At 43.6% G+C, this 27,407-nt stretch overlaps 1 protein-coding gene across 1 annotated transcript in view; it reads right to left on the minus strand.

Moving 5' to 3' along the window:
• Positions 1–10: 10 nt before the first annotated feature.
• zgc:85777 (uncharacterized protein LOC405871 homolog) overlaps positions 11–27,407 on the minus strand; it is a 54,803-nt gene continuing 27,406 nt past the window's right edge. Inside the window, exons 3-9 of the mRNA XM_046325794.1 lie at positions 16,610–16,739; positions 15,818–15,924; positions 12,936–13,103; positions 12,208–12,381; positions 9,087–9,248; positions 4,459–4,609; positions 11–636 (exon numbers count right to left, since the gene is read on the minus strand). Coding sequence (XP_046181750.1) covers positions 546–636; positions 4,459–4,609; positions 9,087–9,248; positions 12,208–12,381; positions 12,936–13,103; positions 15,818–15,924; positions 16,610–16,739 — 983 coding nt within the window. The 3' untranslated portion in view covers positions 11–545. The remainder of the gene's footprint in view (positions 637–4,458; positions 4,610–9,086; positions 9,249–12,207; positions 12,382–12,935; positions 13,104–15,817; positions 15,925–16,609; positions 16,740–27,407) is intronic.

A 27,407-nucleotide genomic window follows, 5' to 3' on the forward strand; every position in this document is an offset into this window, starting at 1 on the left:
GTCACAAAGATTGAGGTATATAGCGCTTCATTTATTTTACACCACAGTACATACTATTCATTGTATTCCTAAGACTATCTACAAAAACTTGATCTTAGACATTGATTACAACTCCTCTCCACAATACACAAACAAATTCACAACTACTCTAGGACCACAGTTTTCAATTGTCATAAAGAAATTAATGGAACGAAATCTTAGGCATGTTTCCCCAGAATGGAAACATGGAGGCACTATTTGAAAAACATTCCTGACTGGCCCTGTTGTACAGTACATGCATTTTCATAAGGTAAGTGCAACACAGCGGTTAAATTGATTAACAAATTAAAATCTTAAACTGCAATTCTGATGTGTTCATTAAATTCCAGAAAATGGTTCTGTTCCTTCTGGAACTCCCCTTCATGGACTGGATAAGTGTAAGCAATATGGCATAAACTAAGAGGTATCACTTCCACCTATCCAGTCATTATAGAGAAGCATAGGAATGGGAACAATGTTCTGGATTGAGGTGCAGCACAAGGGAAAGCCATACGGGCACTGTGACATCACTTCTTGGGTAGGGTGTCCATGTACTTGCAGATGATCGACAGCATGACCTCATCAGCGCCTCCTCCAATGGACAGTAACCTGGCGTCTCTTAAGTATTTAAAAAAGAGAAGCGCAAAATCGACAAATGAACACTGAGCTCATTCAATGACAGCTATTACCTCGGCCTCATTCTTAAAAACCATGAAAGCCACATGAATTTTGTGCGACAATAGGGACTCGTTTCTGATTAGATACTTGAATTAGGTTTAATTTCTTGAGCAAAATGACCAATCTGAATATCCAGAATGTTTGTGGAATTAACTAGTATTGAAAGTCAACTCTTTGCAGTGAAAAACAGCACCATTGCATAACTGTATTGACTCAAATGGAAGCTCAACTGGCTATGAACTTACCGTTCATGAATATCCTCAAACTATCCATCTGCATATACATAGTATTTGTACAGTGCCTTGCGAAAGTATTCGGCCCCCTTGAACTTTGCGACCTTTTGCCACATTTCAGGCTTCAAACATAAAGATATAAAACTGTATTTTTTTGTGAAGAATCAACAACAAGTGGGACACAATCATGAAGTGGAACGACATTTATTGGATATTTCAAACTTTTTTAACAAATCAAAAACTGAAAAATTGGGTGTGCAAAATTATTCAGCCCCCTTAAGTTAATACTTTGTAGCGCCACCTTTTGCTGCGATTACAGCTGTAAGTCGCTTGGGATATGTCTCTATCAGTTTTGCACATCGAGAGACTGACATTTCTTCCCATTCCTCCTTGCAAAACAGCTCGAGCTCAGTGAGGTTGGATGGAGAGCATTTGTGAACAGCAGTTTTCAGTTCTTTCCACAGATTCTCGATTGGATTCAGGTCTGGACTTTGACTTGGCCATTCTAACACCTGGATATGTTTATTTTTGAACCATTCCATTGTAGATTTTGCTTTATGTTTTGGATCATTGTCTTGTTGGAAGACAAATCTCCGTCCCAGTCTCAGGTCTTTTGCAGACTCCATCAGGTTTTCTTCCAGAATGGTCCTGTATTTGGCTCCATCCATCTTCCCATCAATTTTAACCATCTTCCCTGTCCCTGCTGAAGAAAAGCAGGCCCAAACCATGATGCTGCCACCACCATGTTTGACAGTGGGGATGGTGTGTTCAGGGTGATGAGCTGTGTTGCTTTTACGCCAAACATAATGTTTTGCATTGTTGCCAAAAAGTTCAATTTTGGTTTCCTCTGACCAGAGCACCTTCTTCAACATGTTTGGTGTGTCTCCCAGGTGGCTTGTGGCAAACCTTAAACTACACTTTTTATGGATATCTTTAAGAAAGGGCTTTCTTCTTGCCACTCTTCCATAAAGGCCAGATTTGTGCAATATACGACTGATTGTTGTCCTTTGGACAGAGTGTCCCACCTCAGCTGTAGATCTCTGCAGTTCATCCAGAGTGATCATGGGCCTCTGGGCTGCATCTCTGATCAGTCTTCTCCTTGTATGAGCTGAAAGTTTAGAGGGACGGCCAGGTGTTGGTAGATTTGCAGTGGTCTGATACTCCTTCCATTTCAAAATTATCGCTTGCACAGTGCTCCTTGGGATGTTTAAAGCTTGGGAAATCTTTTTGTATCCAAATCCGGCTTTAAAGTTCTTCACAACAGTATCTCAGACCTGTCTGGTGTGTTCCTTGTTCTTCATGATGCTCTCTGCGCTTTTAACGGACCTCTGAGACTATCACAGTGCAGGTGCATTTATACGTAGACTTGATTACACACAGGTGGATTGTATTTATCATCATTAGTCATTTAGGTCAACATTGGATCATTCAGAGATCCTCACTGAACTTCTGGAGAGAGTTTGCTGCACTGAAAGTAAAGGGGCTGAATAATTTTGCACGCCCAATTTTTCAGTTTTTGATTTGTTAATTTTTTTTGAAATATCCAATAAATGTCGTTCCACTTCATGATTGTGTCCCATTTGTTGTTGATTCTTCACAAAAAATACAGTTTTATATCTTTATGTTTGAAGCCTGAAATGTGGCAAAAGGTCGCAAAGTTCAAGGGGGCCGAATACTTTCTCGAGGCACTGTATATAGCAAGGTTCTGTGGATGTGATGAAACAGAGACCTTTTAACTGACCCATAGTGGCATTAAGACCTGCCCTTTGACCCCCAGATGCCAGATCATAATATGTCTCAAATAGCAACCTATTCCCTATATAGTCCACTACTTTTAACCAGGGCCCACCAGGCTCTGGCCAGAGTAGTGGACTAATAGGCAGCCATTTGGGATGCAGACCATCTAATGTCTTCATTTGCCACGCCACTGGGTGTCACTGTAATTAGTAGTATCAACCGTGGTTGATTAGTGTACTAATACTGTAAGAATGGCATCATCTGATCAGTGAAAGGATAACATATATACCAGTGGGTTAAATAAACTCCTTTTGAGTTTGCTAATACTTTATTTGCACATCTCCTTATAATACACTAAACAAAACTATAAACGCAACATGTAAAGTGTTGGTCCGGTGTTTCATGAGCTAAAATAAAAGATCCCAGAAATGTTCCATACGCACAAAAAGCTTATTTCTTTCAAATTTTGTGCACGAATTTGTTTACATCCCTGCTAGTGAGCATTTCTCCTTTGCAAAGATAATCTGTCCACCTGACAGGTGTGCCATATCAAGAAGCTGATTAAACAGCATGATCATTACAGTTGCACCTTGTGCTGGGAACAACAAAAGGCCACTAAAATGTGCAGTTTTGTCACAACACAATGCCACAGATGTCTCACGTTTTGAGGGAGCATGCAGTTGGCATGCTGACTGCAGGAATGTCCACCAGAGTTGTTGCCATATCATTTAATGTTAATTTCTCTACCATAAGCCGCCTTCAATGTCGTTTTAGAGAATTTGGCAGTACGTTCAACAGGCCTCACAAATGCAGACCACGTGTATGGTGTTGTGTGGATGAGCGGTTTGCTGATGTCAACGTTGTAAACAGAATGCCCCATGGTGGCTGTGTGGTTATGGCATGGGAAGGCCTAAGCTACGGACAACGAACACAATTGCATTTTATCAATGGCAATTTGAATGCACAGAGATACTGTGATTAGATCCTGAGGCCTGTTGTCATGCCATTCATCTGCCCCATCACCTCATGTTTCAGCATGATAATGCTCGTCCCCATGTCGCAAGGATCTGTACACAATTACTGGAAGCTGAAAATGTCCCAGTTCTTCCATTACCTGTATAATTCACCAGACATGCCATTCATTAAGCATGTTTGGGATGCTCTGGAACGACATGTACAATAGTGCGTTCCAGTTCCCACCAATATCCAGCAACTTCGCACAGCCATTTAAGAGGAGTGGGACAACATTCCACAATCAACAGCCTGATCAACTCTATGTGAAGGAGATGTGTCGCGCTGCATGAGGAAAATGGTGGTCACAGCAGACACTGACTGGTTTTCTGATCAACACCCCTACCTTAAAAAAGAAGGTATCTGTGACCAACAGATGCATATCTGTATTCCCAGTCATATGAAATCCATAGATTAGGGCCTAATGAATTTATTTACATTGACTGATTTCATTATATGAACTGTAACTCAGTAAAATCTTTGTAATTGTTGCATGTTGCGCTTACATTTTTGTTAAGCATATTTTATACATTAATAAATATACGAATGAATGATAAAATATACATTATATAAAGTTCATGAATAGTTAGCAAACTAAATATTTAGTAATGTTTATGACAAGTTTATAAGCAGAACTTGTAACCTTCACAATGTGTCGCAGAGTTTATTCAGTGCTTTAACGAAGAAGCTTGCTCCAAAACACATCTGCAATAAACATCATTGAAAGGAACTAAGCTGCTGACCTGAACCTCCTTTTAGGAGTTTCTTCTTCTCCACTCACCTGTAAAACCTGCTGACCAGGACATCGCTGGTGAAGCCCATCCCTCCCCAGTACTGCAGGCAGCTGTCCCCCACCTCCCTGGATAGACGGCCTGCCTTCAGCTTAGCCATGGACGCCAGCTTAGTCACATCGTTGCCCTTGATGTACAGAGCTGGAAATGGGAGACAGGGAAGAGGTTGATGCCAAGATTTAGGACGTGTTTCACTCAAGTCCTAAACTGATATTACTTACTGATATTATTGTCATTGATCTTTAATGTCAGATCAGTTCAGAAGAGGGAATGGGAGAATTGGGACGTGGACAGTGTCTATTTGTGCCAAACAGATGCCTCTAGTCCCTATCTAATGAAGCAATTAACAGCTGCACTAGTGCATTGAAGCTACTGTCTGGTAAAGTGGTTGAGCATTAGTTAAAACCCCTCAAAGGCCATGGAACCCGGCCAACAGCCAGATGTGTCCAGTCTCCTGACAATGACCATTATTAGATGATGTGTTGTGTTACTGGCCTAGATTTGAAAGTTTACAGCTTATTATTATGAATCATACATAGGCTGCACTTAACTGATTGTATTTATCTGGAAGTGTTGGAGAGTAGTGAACTACATGTAGTTTAACTAGTAACTTAACTACATTTTGCAGTAGCTAGTTCTAAATTCTAATCTTCGTATTGTTTTTAGTGTTAGTTACTTTTTTTGCCATGCAGCGTTGCAGCTAACTACTGGAATTACACACTACTGTTTCTGCCAAAATAATAGAAAATATGGGAACAGTAGGCAAAAATGTCCTTTCTTTTTCTGGCATCAGACCTTCCCAATTCACACTTGAAACATTCTGTTAACATCTGACTCCAAAGTGACCTGTTCTTGCAATTTGTAGTCGATTATATTTCATATATATAAATATATGATTATTTGTCACAAAGTATGTCGTGAACTACTTATTCTAAATACCTTAAGTTAAGTAAACTATATTTTTCTTAAGGGTAGTTTTAGTTTAGCTTTACTTCTTCCAGTGTGAAGTAATTGATAGCACGGTAAACTGTATTTTCAGAGTAGCTTCCCTAACACATATTTGGTTGCTATCTGTCTTATTTCCAGTGTTTATGTTTGATGTCTTTAATGTATCCACAAGGCCAATGCTCTAGGCGACCAGTTTTGATAGCCTTTAGCCGCACCCTCATACTACTCCTCCTCTATTCCGCGGGTGATGTGGAGGTAAACCCAGGCGATCTGTGATCGAAAAAGCCTTGGTTTCATGCATGTCAACATCAGAAGCCTCCTCCTTAAGTTTGTTTTACTCACTGTTTTAGCACACTCTGCTAACCCTGATGTCCTTGCCGTGTCTGAATCCTGGCTCAGGAAGGCCACCAAAAATTCTGAGATTTCCATACCCAACTATAACATCTTCCGTCAAGATAGAACTGCCAAAGGGGGAGGACTTGCAGTCTACTGCAGAGATAGCCTGCAAAGTAATGTCATACTTTCCAGGTCCATACCCAAACAGTTCGAACTACTAATCTTGAAAATGACTCTCTCCAGAAATAAGTCTCTCACTGTTGCCGCCTGCTACCGACCCCCCTCAGCACCCAGCTGTGCCCTGGACACCATTTGTGAATTGATTGCCCCCCATCTAGCTTCAGAGTTTGTTCTGTTAGGTGACCTAAACTGGGATATGCTTAACACCCCGGCAGTCCTACAATCTAAGCTAGATGCCCTCAATCTCACACAAATCATCAAGGAACCCACCAGGTACAACCCTAAATCTGTAAACAAGGGCACCCTCATAGACATCATCCTGACCAACTGGCCCTCCAAATACACCGCCGCTGTCTTCAACCAGGATCTCAGCGATCACTGCCTCATTGCCTGTATCCGCTACGGAGCCGCAGTCAAACGACCACCCCTCATCACTGTCAAACGCTCCCTAAAACACTTCTGTGAGCAGGCCTTTCTAATCGACCTGGCCCGGGTATCCTGGAAGGACATTGACCTCATCCCGTCAGTTGAGGATGTCTGGTCATTCTTTAAAAGTAACTTCCTCACCATTTTAGATAAGCATGCTCCGTTCAAAAAATGCAGAACTAAGAACAGATATAGCCCTTGGTTCACTCCAGACCTGACTGCCCTCGACCAGCACAAAAACATCCTGTGGCAGACTGCAATAGCATCGAACACTCCCCGCGATATGCAACTGTTCAGGGAAGTGAGGAACCAATACACGCAGTCAGTCAGGAAAGCTAAGGCCAGCTTCTTCAGGCAGAAGTTTGCATCCTGTAGCTCCAACTCCAAAAAGTTCTGGGACACTATGAAGTCCATGGAGAACAAGAGCACCTCCTCCCAGCTGCCCACTGCACTGAGGCTAGGTAACACGGTCACCACCGATAAATCCATGATTATCGAAAACTTCAACAAGCATTTCTCAACGGCTGGCCATGCCTTCCGCCTGGCTACTCCAACCTCGGCCAACAGCTCCGCCCCCCCCGCAGCTACTTGCCCAAGCCTCTCCAGGTTCTCCTTTACCCAAATCCAGATAGCAGATGTTCTGAAAGAGCTGCAAAACCTGGACCCGTACAAATCAGCTGGGCTTGACAATCTGGACCCTCTATTTCTGAAACTATCCGCCACCATTGTCGCAACCCCTATTACCAGCCTGCTCAACCTCTCTTTCATATCGTCTGAGATCCCCAAGGACTGGAAAGCTGCCATAGTCATCCCCCTCTTCAAAGGGGGAGACACCCTGGACCCAAACTGTTACAGACCTATATCCATCCTGCCCTGCCTATCTAAGATCTTCGAAAGCCAAGTCAACAAACAGGTCACTGACCATCTCGAATCCCACCGTACCTTCTCCGCTGTGCAATCTGGTTTCCGAGCCGGTCACGGGTGCACCTCAGCCACGCTCAAGGTACTAAACGATATCATAACCGCCATCGATAAAAGACAGTACTGTGCAGCCGTCTTCATCGACCTTGCCAAGGCTTTCGACTCGGTCAATCACCATATTCTTATCGGCAGACTCAGTAGCCTCGGTTTTTCGGATGACTGCCTTGCCTGGTTCACCAATTACTTTGCAGACAGAGTTCAGTGTGTCAAATCGGAGGGCATGCTGTCCGGTCCTCTGGAAGTCTCTATGGGGGTGCCACAGGGTTCAATCCTCGGGCCGACTCTTTTTTCTGTATATATCAATGATGTTGCTCTTGCTGCGGGCGATTCCCTGATCCACCTCTACGCAGACGACACCATTCTATATACTTCCGGCTCGTCCTTGGACACTGTGCTATCTAACCTCCAAACGAGCTTCAATGCCATACAACACTCCTTCCGTGGCCTCCAACTGCTCTTAAACGCTAGTAAAACCAAATGCATGCTTTTCAACCATTCGCTGCCTGCACCCGCACGCCTGACCAGCATCACCACCCTGGATGGTTCCTACCTTGAATATGTGGACATCTATAAGTACCTAGGTGTCTGGCTAGACTGTAAACTCTCCTTCCAGACTCATATCAAACATCTCTAATCGAAAATCAAATCAAGAGTCGGCTTTCTATTCCGCAACAAAGCCTCCTTCACTCACGCCGCCAAACTTACCCTAGTAAAACTGACTATCCTACCGATCCTCTACTTCGGCGATGTCATCTACAAAATGGCTTCCAACACTACTCAGCAAACTGGATGCAGTTTATCACAGTGCCATCCGTTTTGTCACTAAAGCACCTTATACCACCCACCACTGCGACTTGTACGCTCTAGTCGGCTGGCCCTCGCTACATATTCATCGCCAGACCCACTGGCTCCAGGTCCTCTACAAGTCCATGCTAGGTAAAGCTCCGCCTTATCTCAGTCCACTGGTCACGATGGCAACACCCATCCGTAGCACGCGCTCCAGCAGGTGTATCTCACTGATCATCCCTAAAGCCAACACCTCATTTGGCCGCCTTTCGTTCCAGTTCTCTGCTGCCTGTGACTGGAACGAATTGCAAAAATTGCTGAAGTTGGAGACTTTTATCTCCCTCACCAACTTCAAACATCAGCTATCTGAGCAGCTAACCGATCGCTGCAGCTGTACATAGTCTATCGGCAAATAGCCCACCCATTTTTACCTATCTCATCCCCATACTGTTTTCATTTATTTACTTTTCTGCTCTTTTGCACACCAATATCTCTACCTGTACATGACCATCTGATCATTTATCACTCCAGTGTTAATCTGCAAAATTGTAATTATTCACCTACCTCATGCCTTTTGCACACAATGTATATAGACTCACCTTTTTTTTCTCTTCCTATTGTGTTATTGACTTGTTAATTGTTTACTCCATGTGTAACTGTGTTGTCTGCGCACACTGCTATGCTTTATCTTGGCCAGGTCGCAGTTGCAAATGAGAACTTGTTCTCAACTAGCCTACCTGGTTAAATAAAGGTGAAAAAAATATATAAAAAAAATAAAAAGCTGCAAACAACATTTCCCCATAGAAATCAGTACAGGTGTTAGTACAAATTAGCACCATATTCCCTATGTAGTGCACTACATTGACCATTGCTCTTTGTGCCCTGGTGAAAAGTAATGCACCACATAGGGAATGGAGTGACATTTGGGATGCAGACATGATCTTATCTTGAGTAGACCCACCTGTGGAGCGATGGAGGAGGGAACGCAGCAGCTCGATCTCTGTCTCCAGCTCAGCCAGTCTGAAGTGGACTGACTGGTGGTAGAGAACAGGCATCTTGAAGATCTTCCTCTGTCTGGTGTACTGAATGGTCTCCTGGATGATGTTGTCCATCATGGTTAGAACTGAAGGGGAAATAAACGGTAGTATAGAGAACTATTTTGTTTAAACGTCAAGTTCGAGTTATGTGTAACTACGCAACCCCATACCAACAAGCTCTGTAGTAGCAGGATAGCTAACGCTAAAGTCTGGACCTTGACAAACTCATTTCGTCAAGTTCAGTTCGTCAAACTCAGTTCGTCAAGTTCGAGTTATGTGTAACTATGCAACCCCATACCAACAAGCTCTGTAGTAGCAGGATAGCTAACGCTAAAGTCTGGACCTTGACAAACTCAACAGTGAGTGAGTGATGACCACGAAAACATGCAAGACTGATGGCTATACTTATACTTATGTTTCACAAGTATATTATTCTTCTGGCTTTATCTAGCTCTATTTGTGATATTTTACCTTGGCTGGCTTGCTAGGGTGGCCTAGTGGTTAGAGCGTTGGACTAGTAACCGGAATGTTGCAAGTTCAAATCCTCGAGCTGACAAGGTACAAATCTGTCGTTCTGCCCCTGAACAGGCAGTTAACCCACTGTTCCTAGGCCGTCATTGAAAATAAGAATTTGTTCTTAACTGACTTGCCTATTAAAATAAAGGTAAAATAAATAAAAAATAAATAAAAAAATCAATCTATGATAACATCTGAGATGACCATCTGAATATGTGTTTGTTTACTTGCATGAGCTGCATTTGAAGTTGTGTGTGATCGTATCCACTGCTACGTTAACAAAGAGCTTTCTGATTCCAAACTGCACGTGCAACTTTTCATGCCGTGGCAGAGAAATGGCTCTATATACAGTGCCTTGCGAAAGTATTCGGCCCCCTTGAACTTTGCGACCTTTTGCCACATTTCAGGCTTCAAACATAAAGATATAAAACTGTATTTTTTTGTGAAGAATCAACAACAAGTGGGACACAATCATGAAGTGGAACGACATTTATTGGATATTTCAAACTTTTATAACAAATCAAAAACTGAAAAATTGGGTGTGCAAAATTATTCAGCCCCCTTAAGTTAAAACTTTGTAGCGCCACCTTTTGCTGCGATTACAGCTGTAAGTCGCTTGGGATATGTCTCTATCAGTTTTGCACATCGAGAGACTGACATTTCTTCCCATTCCTCCTTGCAAAACAGCTCGAGCTCAGTGAGGTTGGATGGAGAGCATTTGTGAACAGCAGTTTTCAGTTCTTTCCACAGATTCTCGATTGGATTCAGGTCTGGACTTTGACTTGGCCATTCTAACACCTGGATATGTTTATTTTTGAACCATTCCATTGTAGATTTTGCTTTATGTTTTGGATCATTGTCTTGTTGGAAGACAAATCTCCGTCCCAGTCTCAGGTCTTTTGCAGACTCCATCAGGTTTTCTTCCAGAATGGTCCTGTATTTGGCTCCATCCATCTCCCCATCAATTTTAACCATCTTCCCTGTCCCTGCTGAAGAAAAGCAGGCCCAAACCATGAAGCTGCCACCACCATGTTTGACAGTGGGGATGGTGTGTTCAGGGTGATGCGCTGTGTTGCTTTTACGCCAAACATAATGTTTTGCATTGTTGCCAAAAAGTTCAATTTTGGTTTCATCTGACCAGAGCACCTTCTTCCACATGTTTGGTGTGTCTCCCAGGTGGCTTGTGGCAAACATTAAACAACACTTTTTATGGATATCTTTAAGAAATGGCTTTCTTCTTGCCACTCTTCCATAAAGGTCAGATTTGTGGAATATACGACTGATTGTTGTCCTATGGACAGAGTCTCCCACCTCAGCTGTAGATCTCTGCAGTTCATCCAGAGTGATCATGGGCCTCTTGGCTGCATCTCTGATCAGTCTTCTCCTTGTATGAGCTGAAAGTTTAGAGGGACGGCCAGGTCTTGGTAGATTTGCAGTGGTCTGATACTCCTTCCATTTCAATATTATCGCTTGCACAGTGCTCCTTGGGATGTTTAAAGCTTGGGAAATCTTTTTGTATCCAAATCCAGCTTTAAACTTCATCACAACAGTATCTCAGACCTGTCTGGTGTGTTCCTTGTTCTTCATGATGCTCTCTGCGCTTTTAACGGACCTCTGAGACTATCACAGTGCAGGTGCATTTATACGTAGACTTGATTACACACAGGTGGATTGTATTTATCATCATTAGTCATTTAGGTGAACATTGGATCATTCAGAGATCCTCACTGAACTTCTGGAGAGAGTTTGCTGCACTGAAAGTAAAGGGGCTGAATAATTTTGCATGCCCAATTTTTCAGTTCTTGATTTGTTAAAAAAGTTTGAAATATCCAATAAATGTCCTTCCACTTCATGATTGTGTCCCACTTGTTGTTGATTCTTCACAAAAAAATACAGTTTTATATCTTTATGTTTGAAGCCTGAAATGTGGCAAAAGGTCGCAAAGTTCAAGGGGGCCGAATACTTTCTCAAGGCACTGTAGATGCTGCTTGTCGTTTGTGTTACAGAGGGTGGAATAGGCAGGGGCTGTGAACTATTTACTGTGTGGGGAAGTTCACGTCCTTTTTTTTGCACCTCAAAGGGTATCACTAGTTTAACTTGGAAGTGGATGGATGATACAAGTTGATGGAGTCATATAGTGATTCATCTGTGTGTATCTGTGTGTGTGACGACCCCAGGAAGAGTAGCTGCTGCTTCTGCAACAGCTAATGGGGATTCTGATAAAATACAACAACAAAAATACCAAAAAGGCTAACAACCTACTCAGACTGACTGTTATCAAGCCCAGACTAAATTAACTGGGATATAACAAGCAGGAAGCTTTCAAGAACTTCCCGTCACCGTCAATGAGATATTCCATCTTATTTATTTGCTAAAGACCTTTTATTTACACTGGCTGACATGCAGAGACCCCTTTGAATGACTCATGATAAAAATAAACAAAATGTGTTTCAGGTCTTTGAGCTACAGAAATTCTTTGGGCGAGGGAGAGAGGAAGGGAACAGGACGGAATAGGAGAGGTGTGCTTACTGTTGCCACATGCCCAAAGTCTCTCTTCCTGGAATTGAAGCATTTGATAAGTGAAGCCCATCCCCTCCTGACCAATGAGGTTCTTGCAAGGCACGCGCACGTCATCGAAGAAGACCTCTGCTGTGTCAGAAGACCACATCCCCATCTTGTCGATCTTGCGGGCGATGTGAACCCCTATGAGGGACAGCAAAGAGAGGCGTCATCATGTGTGTCTTGGCTGGGATACCAGAGGCCATCCGGTAGCTCCCTAATGGAGTCTTAACAAATTATAACACAGTCTGGAGATTATAATAATCCCTTGATCTTGGACATTGGCTTCTGCACAGAACACTGAAAATGTTGTGAGTAATCAGAGGTATTACTAAAATGTGAATATAAATGTAATCATCTATACTTGATAGATCCCAACTTGAGATCGGCTTAATGCATGTATCGATGTGAGATGGAGAGCAGCAGGTAGACTAGCGGTTAAGAGCATTCGGCCAGTAACAGAAAGGCCGCTTTGGTCGAATCCCAGAGCCGACTAGGTGAAAAGTCGATGTGCACTTGAGCAAGGCACTTAACCTTAAAATGGGAGCTTAGCACAAATTCTAACAGAATCTCAAATGAGGATTTCGCCCTCAACAATAGCCCGCTTACAATTTCAGAACATAAGGTCAATAACTGGAGATGAAGCTATTGACGATTGGAGAGTTTTTGTAGACTAAGTATATATAATTGTGTCTCACCAGGAGAGTTCATAGGCAGACAGATGAGGGACTTGTTCTTGTGAGACGGACCGTCACTGGTGTTGGCCAGGAGACACATCCAGTCAGCCTGGGTGCCGTTAGTGGTCCACATCTTACCACCGTTCACCACATACTCATCCCCTTCACGCACCGCGTTCGTCTTGATGGCTGAGAGAGAAAAAAAATATGACTTGTTCTATAGAACAACCGTGGCCCACTCCTGTCTTAACAAACAGCCCAAAAGGAATCACACTATGGGGAACACTACTGTAGTTAAGAGATACAATTTCCATGAGGACAGATCTATAGTATAAAAAATATCCAGAAATGTTCCAAACGCACAAAAAGGGTATTTATCTCAAATGTTGTGCGCAAGTTTGTTTACATCCCTCTTAGTGAGCATTTCTCCTTTGCCAAGATAATCCATCCAACGGCCCGGTGTGGCATATCAAGAAGCTGATTAAACAGCATGATCATTACACAGGTGTACCTTGTGCTGGGTACAATAAAAGGACACACTAAAATGTGCAGTTTTGTCACACAACACAATGCCACAGATGTCTACATTTTGAGGGAACACGCAATTGGCAGGACTGCAGGAATGTCCACCAGAGTTGTTGCCAGAGAATTGAATGTTAATTTCTCTACCATAAGCTGCCTCCAACATAATTTTAGAGAATTTGGCAGTACGCCTAACCGGCCTCACAACCGCAGACCACGTGTAGCCATGCAAGCCCAGGACCTCCACATCGGATTCTTCACCTGCAGGATCATCTGAGACCAGCCACTCGGACAGCTGATCAAACTGAGAAGTATTTCTGTCTGTCTGTAATAAAGCCCTTTTGTGGGGAAAAACACATTCTGATTGGCTGGGCCTGGCTCTCCAGTGGGTGGGCCTATGCCCTCCCAGACACACCCATGGCTGTGCACTTGCTCAGCAATATATGCTAGTCATGTGAAATCCATAGATTAGGGCCTAATGAATGTATTTCAATTGACTGATTTCCTCATATGAACTGTAACTCAGTAAAATGGTTGAAATTGTTGTATGTTGCATTTATATGTTTGTTCAATGTAGATTCAACTGCGGGAAGATTTCTTCTTGAGCAGATGGTCAGCGTGCCAGAATATAATTACAAATATTTTGTAGACTGCAAATTGACAGAAAGAAGCTCAAACATATTTAATGTTTGACTAAAACATTTCAAACCCTGCTTACATTTGTATATGATCACATATACACTATATATGCACAAAAGTATGTGGACACCCCTTCAAATTAGTGGATTCGCTACTTCAGCCACACCTGTTGCTGACAGGTGTATAAAGTCAAGCACACAGCCATGCAATCTCCATAGACAAACATTGGCAGTAGAATGGCCTTACTGAAGAGCTCAGTGATTTGTAACGTGGCATCGTCATAGGATGCCACCTTTCCAACAAGTCAGTTTGTCAAATTTCTGCCCTGCTAGAGCTTCCCCTGACAACTTTAACTGCTGCTGCAATACTTACTACTGAGTTCCAAACTGCCTCTGGAGGCAATGTCAGCATAAGAACTGTTCGTCAGGAGCGTCATTAAATGGGTTTCCATGGTTGAGCAGCCGCACACAAGCCTAAGATCACCATGTGCAATGCCAAGCGTCGGCTGGAGCGGTGTAATGCTCGCCGCCATTGGACTCTGGCGCAGTGGAAACGTGTTCTCTGGAGGGATGAATCACGATTCCCCTATTTGGCAGTCCGACAGACAAATCTGGGTTTGACAATTTGCCAGGCTACCTGCCCCAATGCATAGTGCCAACTGTAAAGTTTGGTGGAGGAGGAATAATGATCTGAGGCTGTTTTTCATGGTTCAGGCTAGGCCCCTTAATTCCAGTGAAGGGAAATGTTAACTCTATAGCATACAATGACATTCTAGATGATTCTGTGCTTCCAACTTTGTGGCAACAGTTTGGGGAAGGCGCTTTCCTGTTTCAGCATGACAATGCCCCCAGGCACAAAGCGAGGTCCATACAGAAATGGTTTGTTGAGATCGTAGTTGAAGAACTTGACGGGCCTGAACAGAGCCCTGACCTCAACACCCATGGGATGAATTGGAACGCCGACCGCGAGTCAGGCCTAATCGCCCAACATCAGTGCTCAATCTCACTAATGCTCTTGCAACTGAATTTGAAACAAGTCCCCCCAATAATGTTCCAACATCTAGTGGAAAGCCTTCCCAGAAGAGTGGAGGCTGTTACAGCAGCAAAGGGGGGACCAACTCCATATTAATGCCCATGATTTTGGAATGAGATGTTTGACGAGCAGGTGTCCACATACACTACAATACTAAAAGTCTCTCTCTATTTTGCGTGGGAATACTTTGGAACAGATTTCCAAAATTAATTGCACTTGGAACCAAATTGCTGGTCTGTCTTCTTTGTCCAACAATAAAACAAATATATATATTTTTCATGCTCAATAAACTTGGGGGGACAAATGAAATCACACGTGTGCCCGCCAGTTGGGGAACCCTAGTATAGATTAACAATTGATTGGTGCCCGATTAGAGCCTGTGGTGATATTACTCTAAACAGAACAGAAATCAATCTTTATTCTCCAAATCAGTGTAGGTGCACAGATAAGCATGCTTTTTCTTCCCGTTTTGAACAAGATGAAACAAGGGATAAAATATATGTATATATATTTGTTATTTTCATGCTATCATTTGCCATTAAGAGTGTTTTAATCATGCTGGTGCTCTGATATCCTCCCGCATTAGAAATATATTGAGCCTTCTTTTCCATCCCAGATTGGTTGAGTGTTTACTGAGAATCTGCTTTAGGGATGAGAAGAAGTTAGGCTATAATAAAATACTGGTGGGATACTAAATGAAGGCAACGTACTAGCAACATCTGAGCCGGCTCCGACTTCACTCACTCCCAGACAGGCCACTTTGTCTCCCATTATGGAGGGCAGCAGAAACTCCTTCTTCAGCTCTGTAGAGCCAAACCTACAGTATATGCCATTTAGCACAGTGTCACAACACACAGAGACAATGTGGTTAAAGAGCTGATCAAGTAACTGCTCTGTTAGACCTCCAGTCATTGAGCTAACGCTAGTTAGCTTCTTTCAAACTGCACATAGAAACATAACAATGGAATTCATCTGACCCTGGGCAAGTAGAAAAAGGGCTTAGTTGCCAAAACCTTGCACTTATTTTGCTATGTATAATGAATAGCATACATACAGCGTCTTGACTCATCATCAACACGATATATTCTGAAGTATTTAAACATCTGTCAAGTATTACTTGTAGAAGCCACTAAGTCCTAGTTTTGGTTTGTTGGTGTGCATATTGAAGCGGAGATGTCAGAAGAGTGGGTTGTCTCCAAGTCTTCAAAAAAAGCTTGACTTTACAAATGTTTCTTGTGTGTGTGTGTGTGTGTGTGTGTGTCAGTGGGAATCAGAGACTAATTTATGCAGTTTAGAAATAAAATTACATTGGGAAGGGTGGGGTGGGAGACAAAGGGGGGGGGGGGGGTTCAAATGGAAAAAGCTATGTGATTGTGCAATGGATTGTATGTCTTTACTTTCCTCTATTAAAATATTATACAAAATAAAAATGAAATGACTTGCTTGATTGGCTCATAATGAAAATAACATGTCTATGGGCCAGATGGGTGCATATACATTACCTGGCCAGGGCAGGTGTGGCCATATCAGTCTGGACTCCGATGGCCATAGGGATGCCTCCACAGCGGATGTTACCCAGCTCCTCTGACACGGCTATACTGTAGCTGAAGTCCAGACCCAGGCCTCCATACTCTGCACAGAACACATAAACACAATGACTACCACCCTGAAGCACTCACTTCTGTAATCATGAAGTGCTTTGAGAGGCTGGTTATGGCATACATTAACTCCACCATCCCATCCCCCCTAGACCCACTCCAATGTGTATACCACCCCAACAGATCCATAGATGATGCAATCTCAATTGCTCTCCACATTGCACTCACCCACCTAGATAAGAGTAATACCTGCATGAGAATGCTGTTCATTTGACTATAGCTCAGCGTTCAAAACCCCTCCAAGCTCATCACCAAGCTTAGGACCCTTTGCAACTGGATCCTGGACTTCCTGATGGGCCGACCCTAGCTCGTGAGGATAGGCAGCATCACCTCCTCCACGCTGACCCTTAACACAGAGGCCCCACAGGGGGGTGCGCTTAGTTCCCTCCTGTACTCCCTGTTCACCCACAACTGTATGGCTATGCACGACTCCAACACCATTACCAAGTTCTCTGACGACACGAAGTGATAGGCCTGAGTCAGCATACTGGGAGGAGGTCAGTGACCTGGCAGTGCGGTGCCAGAGCAACAACCTCTCCCTCAACGTCAGCAAGACCAAGGACCTGATTGTGGACTAGAGGAAACGGGGGGCGAGCACGTCTCCATCCACAGGGCGGCAGCGGAGCAGGTAGACAGCTTCAAGTTCCTCGGTGTCCAAATCACTAGACTTAATATGGTCCAAACACACACGCACAGTCGGGAAGAAGGCGTGAAGTTTGGCGAAAGGTTCTACAGTCGTACCATTAAGAGCATGTTGACTGGCTGCATCACTGCTTAGTAAGGCAATAACACTGCCCTTGATGGCATTGCGCTACAGAGGGTTGTGGGGACAGTCCAGTAAATCACTGGGGCCGAGCTCCCTGCCATCCAGGACATCTATATCAGTCGGTGTGAAAAGAAGGCCTGGAAAATCATCAAAGACTCCAACCACCCAGGCCATAGATTTTCTCTGCTGCCGCATGTCAAGAGGTACCGGTGTATCAAGTCTGACACCAACAGGCTCTTGAACAGCTTGTATCCCCAAGCAATACAACTGATAAATAGCTAACAAAATAGCCACACAGACTATCTGAGTTAACATGACCCTACACACTTACACACACTGTCACTCCAACACACACACAAACACTGATTCCATAATTTGCTCACTCATACATAATATGCACATACATTTATACTGACTCTACACATCCACTCACATACAAGCTGCTACTACTCTGTTCTTATATCCTGTTGCCTAGTCCCCTAACACATATCTACCTCCATCACTCCAGTATCCCTGCACATGTAAATATGGTATTGGAATGGACTTTTTATACATTAGCCTTTATATAGTATGCTTACTTAATTGCGTATTTCATGTGACTAATTCTTATTTCTCGTGTGTTTTTTTCTAGTATTACATTGTTATTGATTATTGCATTGTTGGGTGTTGAGTTTGCAAGAAAGGCAATTCACTGTACGTGTGACATTAAAACTTGAAACTTAAACACCCTCTTAAAGGGATAGTGTTCCACATTAAAACATGACATATTGGTTTCCTTACCCTGTAAGCAGTCTATGGACATGGTAAGACAGCAATCCATGCTTTTAGTTTACCTAGCCACTGTCTCCAAATGTAAACTTTTTAGCTTTTGTGGCACAAGTCCAATGCAAGTCAATCTCTCCTATATTAGCATTTTCTACACTTCATGTCCAAATCATCTTAAAGTAACTTTGTTGTACTACATAATCAATTATATAGGATTTAGCATAACTTTAGATATCCTCGTAGCCTGGTTGCCCGGCAATCTAATAATCAAGGCTTGGAAAGTATTTCTGTGAGTTTGTGCTCAGTCACACTCCAAAAGCAGCACTAAGGTGACACAGAAAATAGAATACATTAGAAGTGATTTATTTACTTCTCACTTGAATGTCAAATTGGACAATTTACATTCATCAACTAGCTCTAATCTGCCGAATGGAACCAGACAGTAATTCAATGGGAAGATAATATTCTGAAACCTTTTTTCAGATTTTATCATGTTAGTTATGAACACCACAAAGCGTGACTAACCATCAGACACGGGATAAAAAGACAGACACTAATGATGACAAGGATGAAGAAAAACAAGAACATTGACACCAGAGAGTCTCTCTAGCCAGAAGGGTCAGAGTCACCTGCCAAATGGCTCTCAGAATATTGCAGCCAGGGTGAAAACTGTGGCAGGACAAGGAAAACACTGAACATAGGTGCCAAAAACCAGAGGAAAAACTAGAGGAAACAGGCACAGCTGTGTGGAGATAAATGTGTGACAGGCCTGGAACCCTGTGGACCTTATAGACAGAGGTGCGACTGAGTTTTAGCAAAACAGCCCCACGCGATAGTGGAGCGAAGGAAAGCAAACAAAATCACTGCCAGCCATAGATATCCTTACACGTATGTTTTTACAGGACGGGGTCCCACCATAGTACAACAATGACCCACCTAAAACAAACAACATTAAGGGCTTAATTAAGCCTTCCTAAACCCTTCATAAGATCTACATCAAATCAAATTGTATTAGTCATGTGCCGAATACAACAGGTGTAGACTTTCCCATGAAATGCTTACTTACAAGCCCTTAACCAACAATGCAGTTCAAGAAATAGAGCTAAGAAAATATTTACAAAATAAACTAAAGTAAAAAAATAAAAATAAAAAAGTAACAAGAAAATTACATAACAATAACGAGGCTATATACAAGGGGTACCTGTACAGTGTCAATGTGCAGGGGTACAGGTTAGTCGAGGCAATTTGTAAAGTGACTATGCATAGATAATAATCAGCGAGTAGCAGCAGTGTAAAAACAATGGGATGGCCATTTGATTAATTGTTCAGGAGTCTTATGGCTTGGTGGTAGAAGCTGTTAAGGAACCTCTTGGACCTAGATTTGGCGCACCAGTCCCGCTTGCCGTGGGGTAGCAGAGAGAACAGTCTCTGACTTGGGTGACTGGAGTCCAAGATCATTTTTTAGGGCCTTCCTCTAATAACGCCAAGTATATAGGTCCTGGATGGCAGGAAGCTTGGACCCTACACTCTGTAGCGCCTTACGGTCAGATGCCGAGCAGTTGCCTTACCAGGTGGTGATGCAACCAGTCAGGATGATCTCAATGGTGCAGCTGTAGAACTTTTTGAGGATCTGGGGACCCATGCCAAATCTTTTCAGTCTCCTGCGGGGGAAAAGGTGTTGTCGTGCTCTCTTCACAACAACTGTCTTGGTGTGTTTGGACCATGATAGTTCATTGTTGATGTGGACACCAAGGAACTTGAAACTCTCGACCCGTTCCACTACAGCCCCGTCGATGTTAATGGGGGTCGGTTCAGCCCTCCTTTTCCTATAGTCCACGATCGGCTCCTTTGTCTTGCTCACATTGAGGGAGAGGTTGTTGTCCTGGCACCACACTGACAGGTCTCTGACCTCCTCCCCATAGGCGGTCTCATCGTTGTCGGTGATCAGGCCTACCAGTTGTGTCGTCAGCAAACTTAATGATGGTGTTGGAGTCGTGCCTGGCCACGCAGTCGTGGGTGAACAGGGAGTACAGGAGGGGACAAAGCAAGCACCCCTGAGGTTCCCCCGTGTTGAGGATCAGCGTGGCAGATGTGTTGTTGCCTACTCTTACCACCTGGGGGCGCCCCGTCAGGAAGTCCAGGATCCAGTTGCAGAGGGAGGTGTTAAGTCGCAGGGTCCTTAGTTATATTATTTATTTATTTAACCTTTATTTAACTTCTTGCGTCGAGCCATCCCGGATCCGGTATCGTGACTACAGCCTCAAGCTCATTACCATAACGCGACGTTAACTATTCATGAAAATCGCAAATGAAATGAAATTCATCTATTTGCTCTCAAGCTTAGCCTTTTGTTAACAACACTGTCATCTCAGATTTTCAAAATATGCTTCTCAACCATTGCAAAACAAGCATTTGTGTAACAGTATTGATTGCTAGCGTAGCATTTAGCGTAGCATTTAGCATTAGCATTCAGCAGGCAACATTTTCACAAAAAACAGAAAAGGATTCAAATAAAATCATTTACCTTTGAAGAACTTCAGATGTTTTCAATGAGGAGACTCTCAGTTAGATAGCAAATGTTCCATTTTTACAAAAAATATTATGTGTTGACAAATCGGTCCGTTTTCTTCATCATTCTTCATCACGTTTGGGGAAAAAAATAATAATAATTAAGTCATTAAAACGCAAACTTTTTTCCAAATTAACTAACTAACTAACTAATATCGACAGAAACATGGCAAACCGATGTTTAGAATCAATCCTCAAGGTGTTTTTCACATATCTATCGACGATAAAATCCTTCGTGGCAGTTGACTTTCTCTTCTGAAGAAATGGAACGCGCATGGACCTACAGATTACGCAATAATTTCGACACAGGACACCGGGCGGGACACCAGGTAAATGTAGTCTCTTATGGTCAATCTTCCAATGATATGCCTACAAACACGTCACAATGCTGCAGATACCTTGGAGAAACCTTGGAGAAACGACACAAATGGCAGGCTCATTCCTGGCACATTGACAGCCATATAAGGAGACATTGGAACACAGCGCCTTCAGAATCTGGGGCATTTCCTGTATGAAACTTCATCTTGGTTTCGCCTGTAGCATTAGTTCTGGGGCACTCACAGATAATATCTTTACAGGTTTGGAAACGTCAGAGTTTTGTCTTTCCAAGGCTGTCAATTCCATGCATAGTCGAGCATCTTTTCGTGACAAAATATTGTGCTTAAAACGGGCACGTCTTTTTATCCAATAATGACATAGCGCCCCCATAGGTTGAAGAGGTTAACTAGGCAGGTCAGTTAAGAACAAATTGCTATTTACAATGACGGCCTACCAATAGGCCTCCTGTGGGGACGGGATTAAATATTTAAAATAAATATAATATAATGTGGCGAACAGCAGGTCAGCTCTCCAGCCAGGACTAATTGGGGCTGGTGAGTAATCAAGGGCTGATTGCTCACTAGCTGTACGAGTCCCATAAAGCTGACAGAAGGGTAGCACACAGGAGAGAGACTGGGGAAGAAAGGACTCCTGGGGACGGTTCCAGCCGTAACAGGAGAGAGTTCAGTTTTTGCTCCCCACAGGATACAGCAAAACACAAAGCCCAGAAGAGGGTATCCCGGAGAGGGTCTCTTGGGGGAGACCTATTCTTTTCTTTTGAACTATTAGGTCAATAAACACCTTTGAAACTGAGCTAATCCTACATTGTCCGTGTCTGATCTGTGTAAACGTTTTCACCCAACCTCCTGGTCTGCCACAATAAATATAGGACACCACACACATCACGACAAGAGAGACAACAACACTACATAAAGAGACCCCTAAAGACAACAAATTAGCAAGGCAGTGACACATGACAACACAGCATTGTAGGAACACAACATGGCAACATGGTAGCAGCACAAACATGCTACAAACCTTATTGGGCACAGACAACAGCACAAAGGGCAAGAAGGTAGAGACAACAATACATCACACAAAGCAGCCACAACTGTCAGTGTCCATGATTGAGTCTTTGAATGAAGAGACTGAGATAAAACTGTCCAGGTTGAGTGTTTGTTGCAGCTCATTCCAGTCGCAAGCTGCAGCAAACTGAAAAGAGGAGTGACCCAGGGATGTTTGTGCTTTGGGGACCTTTAACAGAATGTGACTGGCAGAACGGGTGTTGTATGTGGAGGATGAGGGCTGCAGTAGATATCTCAGATAGGGGGGAGTGAGGCCTGAGAGGGTTTTTACAAATAAGCATCAACCAGTGGGTCTTGCGACGGGTATACAAAGATGACCAGTTTACAGAGTATAGAGTGCAGTGATGTGTCCTATAAAGGAGCATTGGTGGCAAATCTGATGGCCGATTGGTAAAGAACATCTAGCCGCTCAAGAGCACCCTTACCTGCCGATCTATAAATTACTTCTCCGTAATCTAGCATGGGTAGGATGGTCATCTGAATCACGGTTAGTTTGGCAGCTGGGGTGAAAGAGGACCGATTACAATAGTGGAAACCAAGTCTAGATTTAACTTTAGTCTGCAGCTTTGATATGTGCTGAGAGAAGGACAGTGTACTGTCTAGCCATACTCCCAAGGACTTGTATGAGGTGACTTGCCTCAAGCTCTAAACCCTCAGTGGTAGTAATCACACCTGTGGGGAGAAGGGCATTCTTCTTACCACACCACATGACATTTGTTTTGGAGGTGTTCAGAACAAGTTTAAGGGCAGAGAAAGCTTGCTGGACACTAAGAAAGCTTTTTTGTAGAGCATTTAACATAAAATCCGAAGAGGGGCCAGCTGAGTATAATACTATCATCTGCATATAAATGGATGAGAGAGCTGCCTGAGCTATGTTGTTGATGTAAATTGAGAAGAGCATGGGGCTTAGGATCGAGCTTTCGGGTACTCCCTTGGTGACAGGCTGTGGCTGAGACAGCATATCTTGACTTCATACACTGCACTCTGAGAGAGGTAGTTAGCAAATCAGGCCAAAGACCCATCAGAGACACCAATACTCCTTAACCAGCCCACAAGAATGGAACGGTCTACCGTATCGAAAGCTTTGGCAAAGTCAATAAAAATAGCAGCACAACATTGCTTAGAATCAAGGGCAATGGTGAAATCATCGAGGACCTTTAAGGTTGCACTGACACATCAATAAACTGAGCGGAAACCAGATTGCATATCCGAAAGAATACTATACACATCAAGAAAGCCAGTCAGTTGACAAGTGTTATCAACACTTTTGAGTAACAGGGCAAAATAGAAATAGGCCTATAACAGTTAGGATCAGCTTGATCTCGCTTTTAAATAAAGGACGGACAGTGGCTGCCTTCCAAGCAATGGAAACCTCCCAGAAAGGAGTGACAGGGTAAAAATGTTGGAGATAGGCTTGGCGATGATAGGGACAGCAACCTTAAAGAAGAAAGGGTGTAAACCATCTGACCCAGATGGTTTTTTGGGGTCAAGTTTAAGGAGCTCCTTCAGCACCTTGGACTCTGTAGCAGGGCAGGAGAAAAAGAGGGAAAAGCATTGGGTATATTTGCACAAGAAGGAGTGGGAGATGAGGAAATGTTAAAGGGAACACTTAAACAACACAATGTAACTCCAAGTCAATCACACTTCTGTGAAATCAAACTGTCCACTTAGGAAGCAACAAAGATTGACAATAAATTTCACATGCTGTTGTGCAAATGGAATAGACAACAGGTGGAAATTATAGGCAATTAGCAAGACACCCCCAATAAAGGAGTGGATCTGCAGGTGGTGACCACAGACCACTTCTCAGTTCCTATGCTTCCTGGCTGATGTTTTGGTCACTTTTGAATGCTGGCGGTGCTTTCACTCTAGTGGTAGCATGAGACGGAGTCTACAACCCACACAAGTGGCTCAGGTAGTGCAGCTCATCCAGGATGGAACATCAATGCGAGCTGTGGCAAGAAGGTTTGCTGTGTCTGTCAGCGTCCAGAGCATGGAGGCGCTACCAGGAGACAGGCCAGTACACCAGGAGACGTGGAGGAGGCCGTAGGAGGGCAACAACCCAGCAGCAGGACCGCTACCTCCGCCTTTGTGCAAGGAGGAGCAGGAGGAGCACTGCCAGAGCCCTGGAAAATGACCTCCAGCAGGCCACAAATGTGCATGTGTCTGCTCAAACGGTCAGAAACAGACTCCATGAGGGTGGTATGAGGGCACGACGTCCACAGTTGGGGGTTGGGCTAACAGCCAAATACCGTGCAGGACGTTTGGCATTTGCCAGAGAACACCAAGATTGGAAAATTCGCCACTGTGCTCTTCACAGATGAAAGCAGGTTCACACTGAGCACATGTGACAGACGTGACAGAGTCTGGAGACGCCGTGGAGAACGTTCTGCTGCCTGCAACATCCTCCAGCATGACCGGTTTGGCAGTGGGTCAGTCATGGTGTGGGGTGGCATTTCTTTGGGGGGCCGCACAGCCCTCCATGTGCTAGCCAGAGGTAGCCTGACTGCCATTAGGTACCGAGATGAGATCCTCAGACCCCTTGTGAGACCATATGCTGGTGCGGTTGGCCCTGGGTTCCTCCTAATCCAAGACAATGCTAGACCTCATGTGGCTGGAGTGTGTCAGCAGTTCCTGCAAGAGGGAGGCATTGATGCTATGGACTGGCCCACCCGTTCCCCAGACCTGAATCCAATTGAGCACATCTGGGACCTCATGTCTCGCTCCATCCACCAACGCCACGCTGCACCACAGATTGTCCAGGAGTTGGCGGAGGCTTTAGTCCAGGTCTGGGAAGAGATCCCTCAGGAGACCATCCGCCACCTCATCAGGAGCATGCCCAGGCGTTGTAGGGAGGTCATATAGGCACGTGGAGGCCACACACACTACTGAGCCTCATTTTGACTTGTTTTAAGGACATTACATCAAAGTTGGATCAGCCTGTAGTGTGGTTTTCCACTTTAATTTTGAGTGTGACTCCAAAACCAGTTAACTAACTAAAGTTTTTGCAAGTCGGTTAAGATATCTACTTTGTGCATGACAAAGAATTTTCCAACGATTGTTTACAGACAGATTATTTCACTTATGATTGATTCACTGTGTGACAATTCCAGTGGGTCAGACGTTTACATACACTAAGTTGACTGTACCTTTAAACAGCTTGGACAAATGCAGGAAATCATGTCATGGCTTTAGAAGCTTCTGATAGGCTAATTGACATCATTTGAGTCAATTGGAGGTGTACCTGTGGATGTATTTCTAAGCCTACCTTCAAACTCAGTGCCTCTTTGCTTGACATCATGGGAAAATCCAAATAAATCAGCCCAAAAATGATAGACGTCCTCAAGACTGGTTCATACTTGGGAGCATTTTCCAAACGCCTGAAGGTACCACACATCTGTACAAACAATAGTACGCAAGTATAAACACCATGAGACCAGGCAGCCATCATACCGCTCAGGAACGAGACGCGTTCTGTGTCCTAGAGATGAACGTACTTTGCTGCAAAAGGTGCAAACAATCCCAGATCAACAGCAAAGGCCCTTGTGAAGATGCTGGAGGAAACAGGTACAAAGTATATATATCCACAGTAAAACAAGTCCTATATCGACATAACCTGAAAGGCTGCTTAGTTTGCAACTGTACATGGGGAAAAATATTGTACTTTTTGGAGAAATGTCCTCTGGTCTGATGAAACAAAAATAGAACTGTTTGGCCATAATGACCATTGTTATGTTTGGAGAAAAAAGGAGGGCGCTTGCTAGCCGAAGAACACCATCCCAACCGTGAAGCACGGGGGTGGCAGCAGCATGTTGTGGTGGTGCTTTGCTGCAGGAGGGGCTGGTGCACTTCACAAAATAGATGGCTTCATGAGGTAGGAAAATTACGTGGATATCTTGGAAGAAACATCTCAAGACATCAGTCAGGAAGTTAAAGCTTGGTCGCAAATGGGTCTTCCAAATGGACAATGACCCCAAGCACACTTCCAAAGTTGTGGCAAAATGGCTTAAGGACAACAAAGTCAAGGTATTGGAGTGGCCATCACAAAGCCCTGGCCTCAATCCTATAGAAAATGTGTGAGCAGACCTGAAAAAGTGTGTGCGAGCAAGGAGGCCTACAAACCTGACTCAGTTACACCAGCTCTGTCAGGAGGAATGGGCCAAAATTCACCCAACTTGTTGTGGGAAGCTTGTGGAAGGCTACCTGAACCATTTGACCCGAGTTAAACAATTTAAAGGCAATGCTACCAAATACTAATTGAGTGTATGTATTCTTCTGACCCACTGGGAATTTGACGAAATAAATAAAAGCTGAAATAAACATTTCTCTCTACTATTATTCTGACATTTCACATTCTTAAAATAAAGTGGTGATCCTTACAGACCTAAAACAGGGAATTTTAACTTGGATTAAATGTCAAGAATTGTGAAAAACTGAGATTAAATGTATTTGGCTAAGGTGTATGTAAACTTCTCACTTCAACTGTGTATATCTCAATGGAATAGTTGTAAGCACTTCATAAGCTCTATATAACTCCATCTATAGCAAAATGAGCCCTAACAATATGAGAGTAGCGCTCAAGAGTGGCGCCGGAGAAGGCAGATGTTTTACGTGCCCCCAACCACTTGTGATTTTTGTTTGTTTATTTACATTGTTTGTAACTTGTTGTTTTACTTATTTTGCAGATAATATTGCCGCTACCATCTCTTATGACCGAAAATAACTTCATCAGGACTGTGATTACTCACCAAGGACTGACAGAATCCTTTCATTCCTTTAATGAGTCGGACGAGGCCGACATGAACAATATACTGCTTTCTCGGGAATAGGCCCAGATCCCCGTGATTTGCGTGAAGAGGAGGAGGAGAAAAAAGGGCCGGAGGGCGGGCTGCCATCTGAGAATTCGTAGGCGATCGAATAAACCCCCACTTCCTTCCATTCTGCTAGCAAACGTGCAATCTTTGGACAATAAAATAGACGACCTACGCGGAAGATTAAACTACCAACAGGACATTCAAAACGGTAATATCTTATGCTTCACGGAGACGTGGCTGAACGACGACACCATCAACATACAGCTGGCTGGTTATACGTTGTACTGGCAGGATAGAACATCGGCATCTGGTAAGACAAGGGGCGT

The sequence above is a fragment of the Oncorhynchus gorbuscha genome, linkage group LG24 (genome assembly GCF_021184085.1).
Source record: "Oncorhynchus gorbuscha isolate QuinsamMale2020 ecotype Even-year linkage group LG24, OgorEven_v1.0, whole genome shotgun sequence".
NCBI classification, from domain to species: domain Eukaryota; kingdom Metazoa; phylum Chordata; class Actinopteri; order Salmoniformes; family Salmonidae; genus Oncorhynchus; species Oncorhynchus gorbuscha.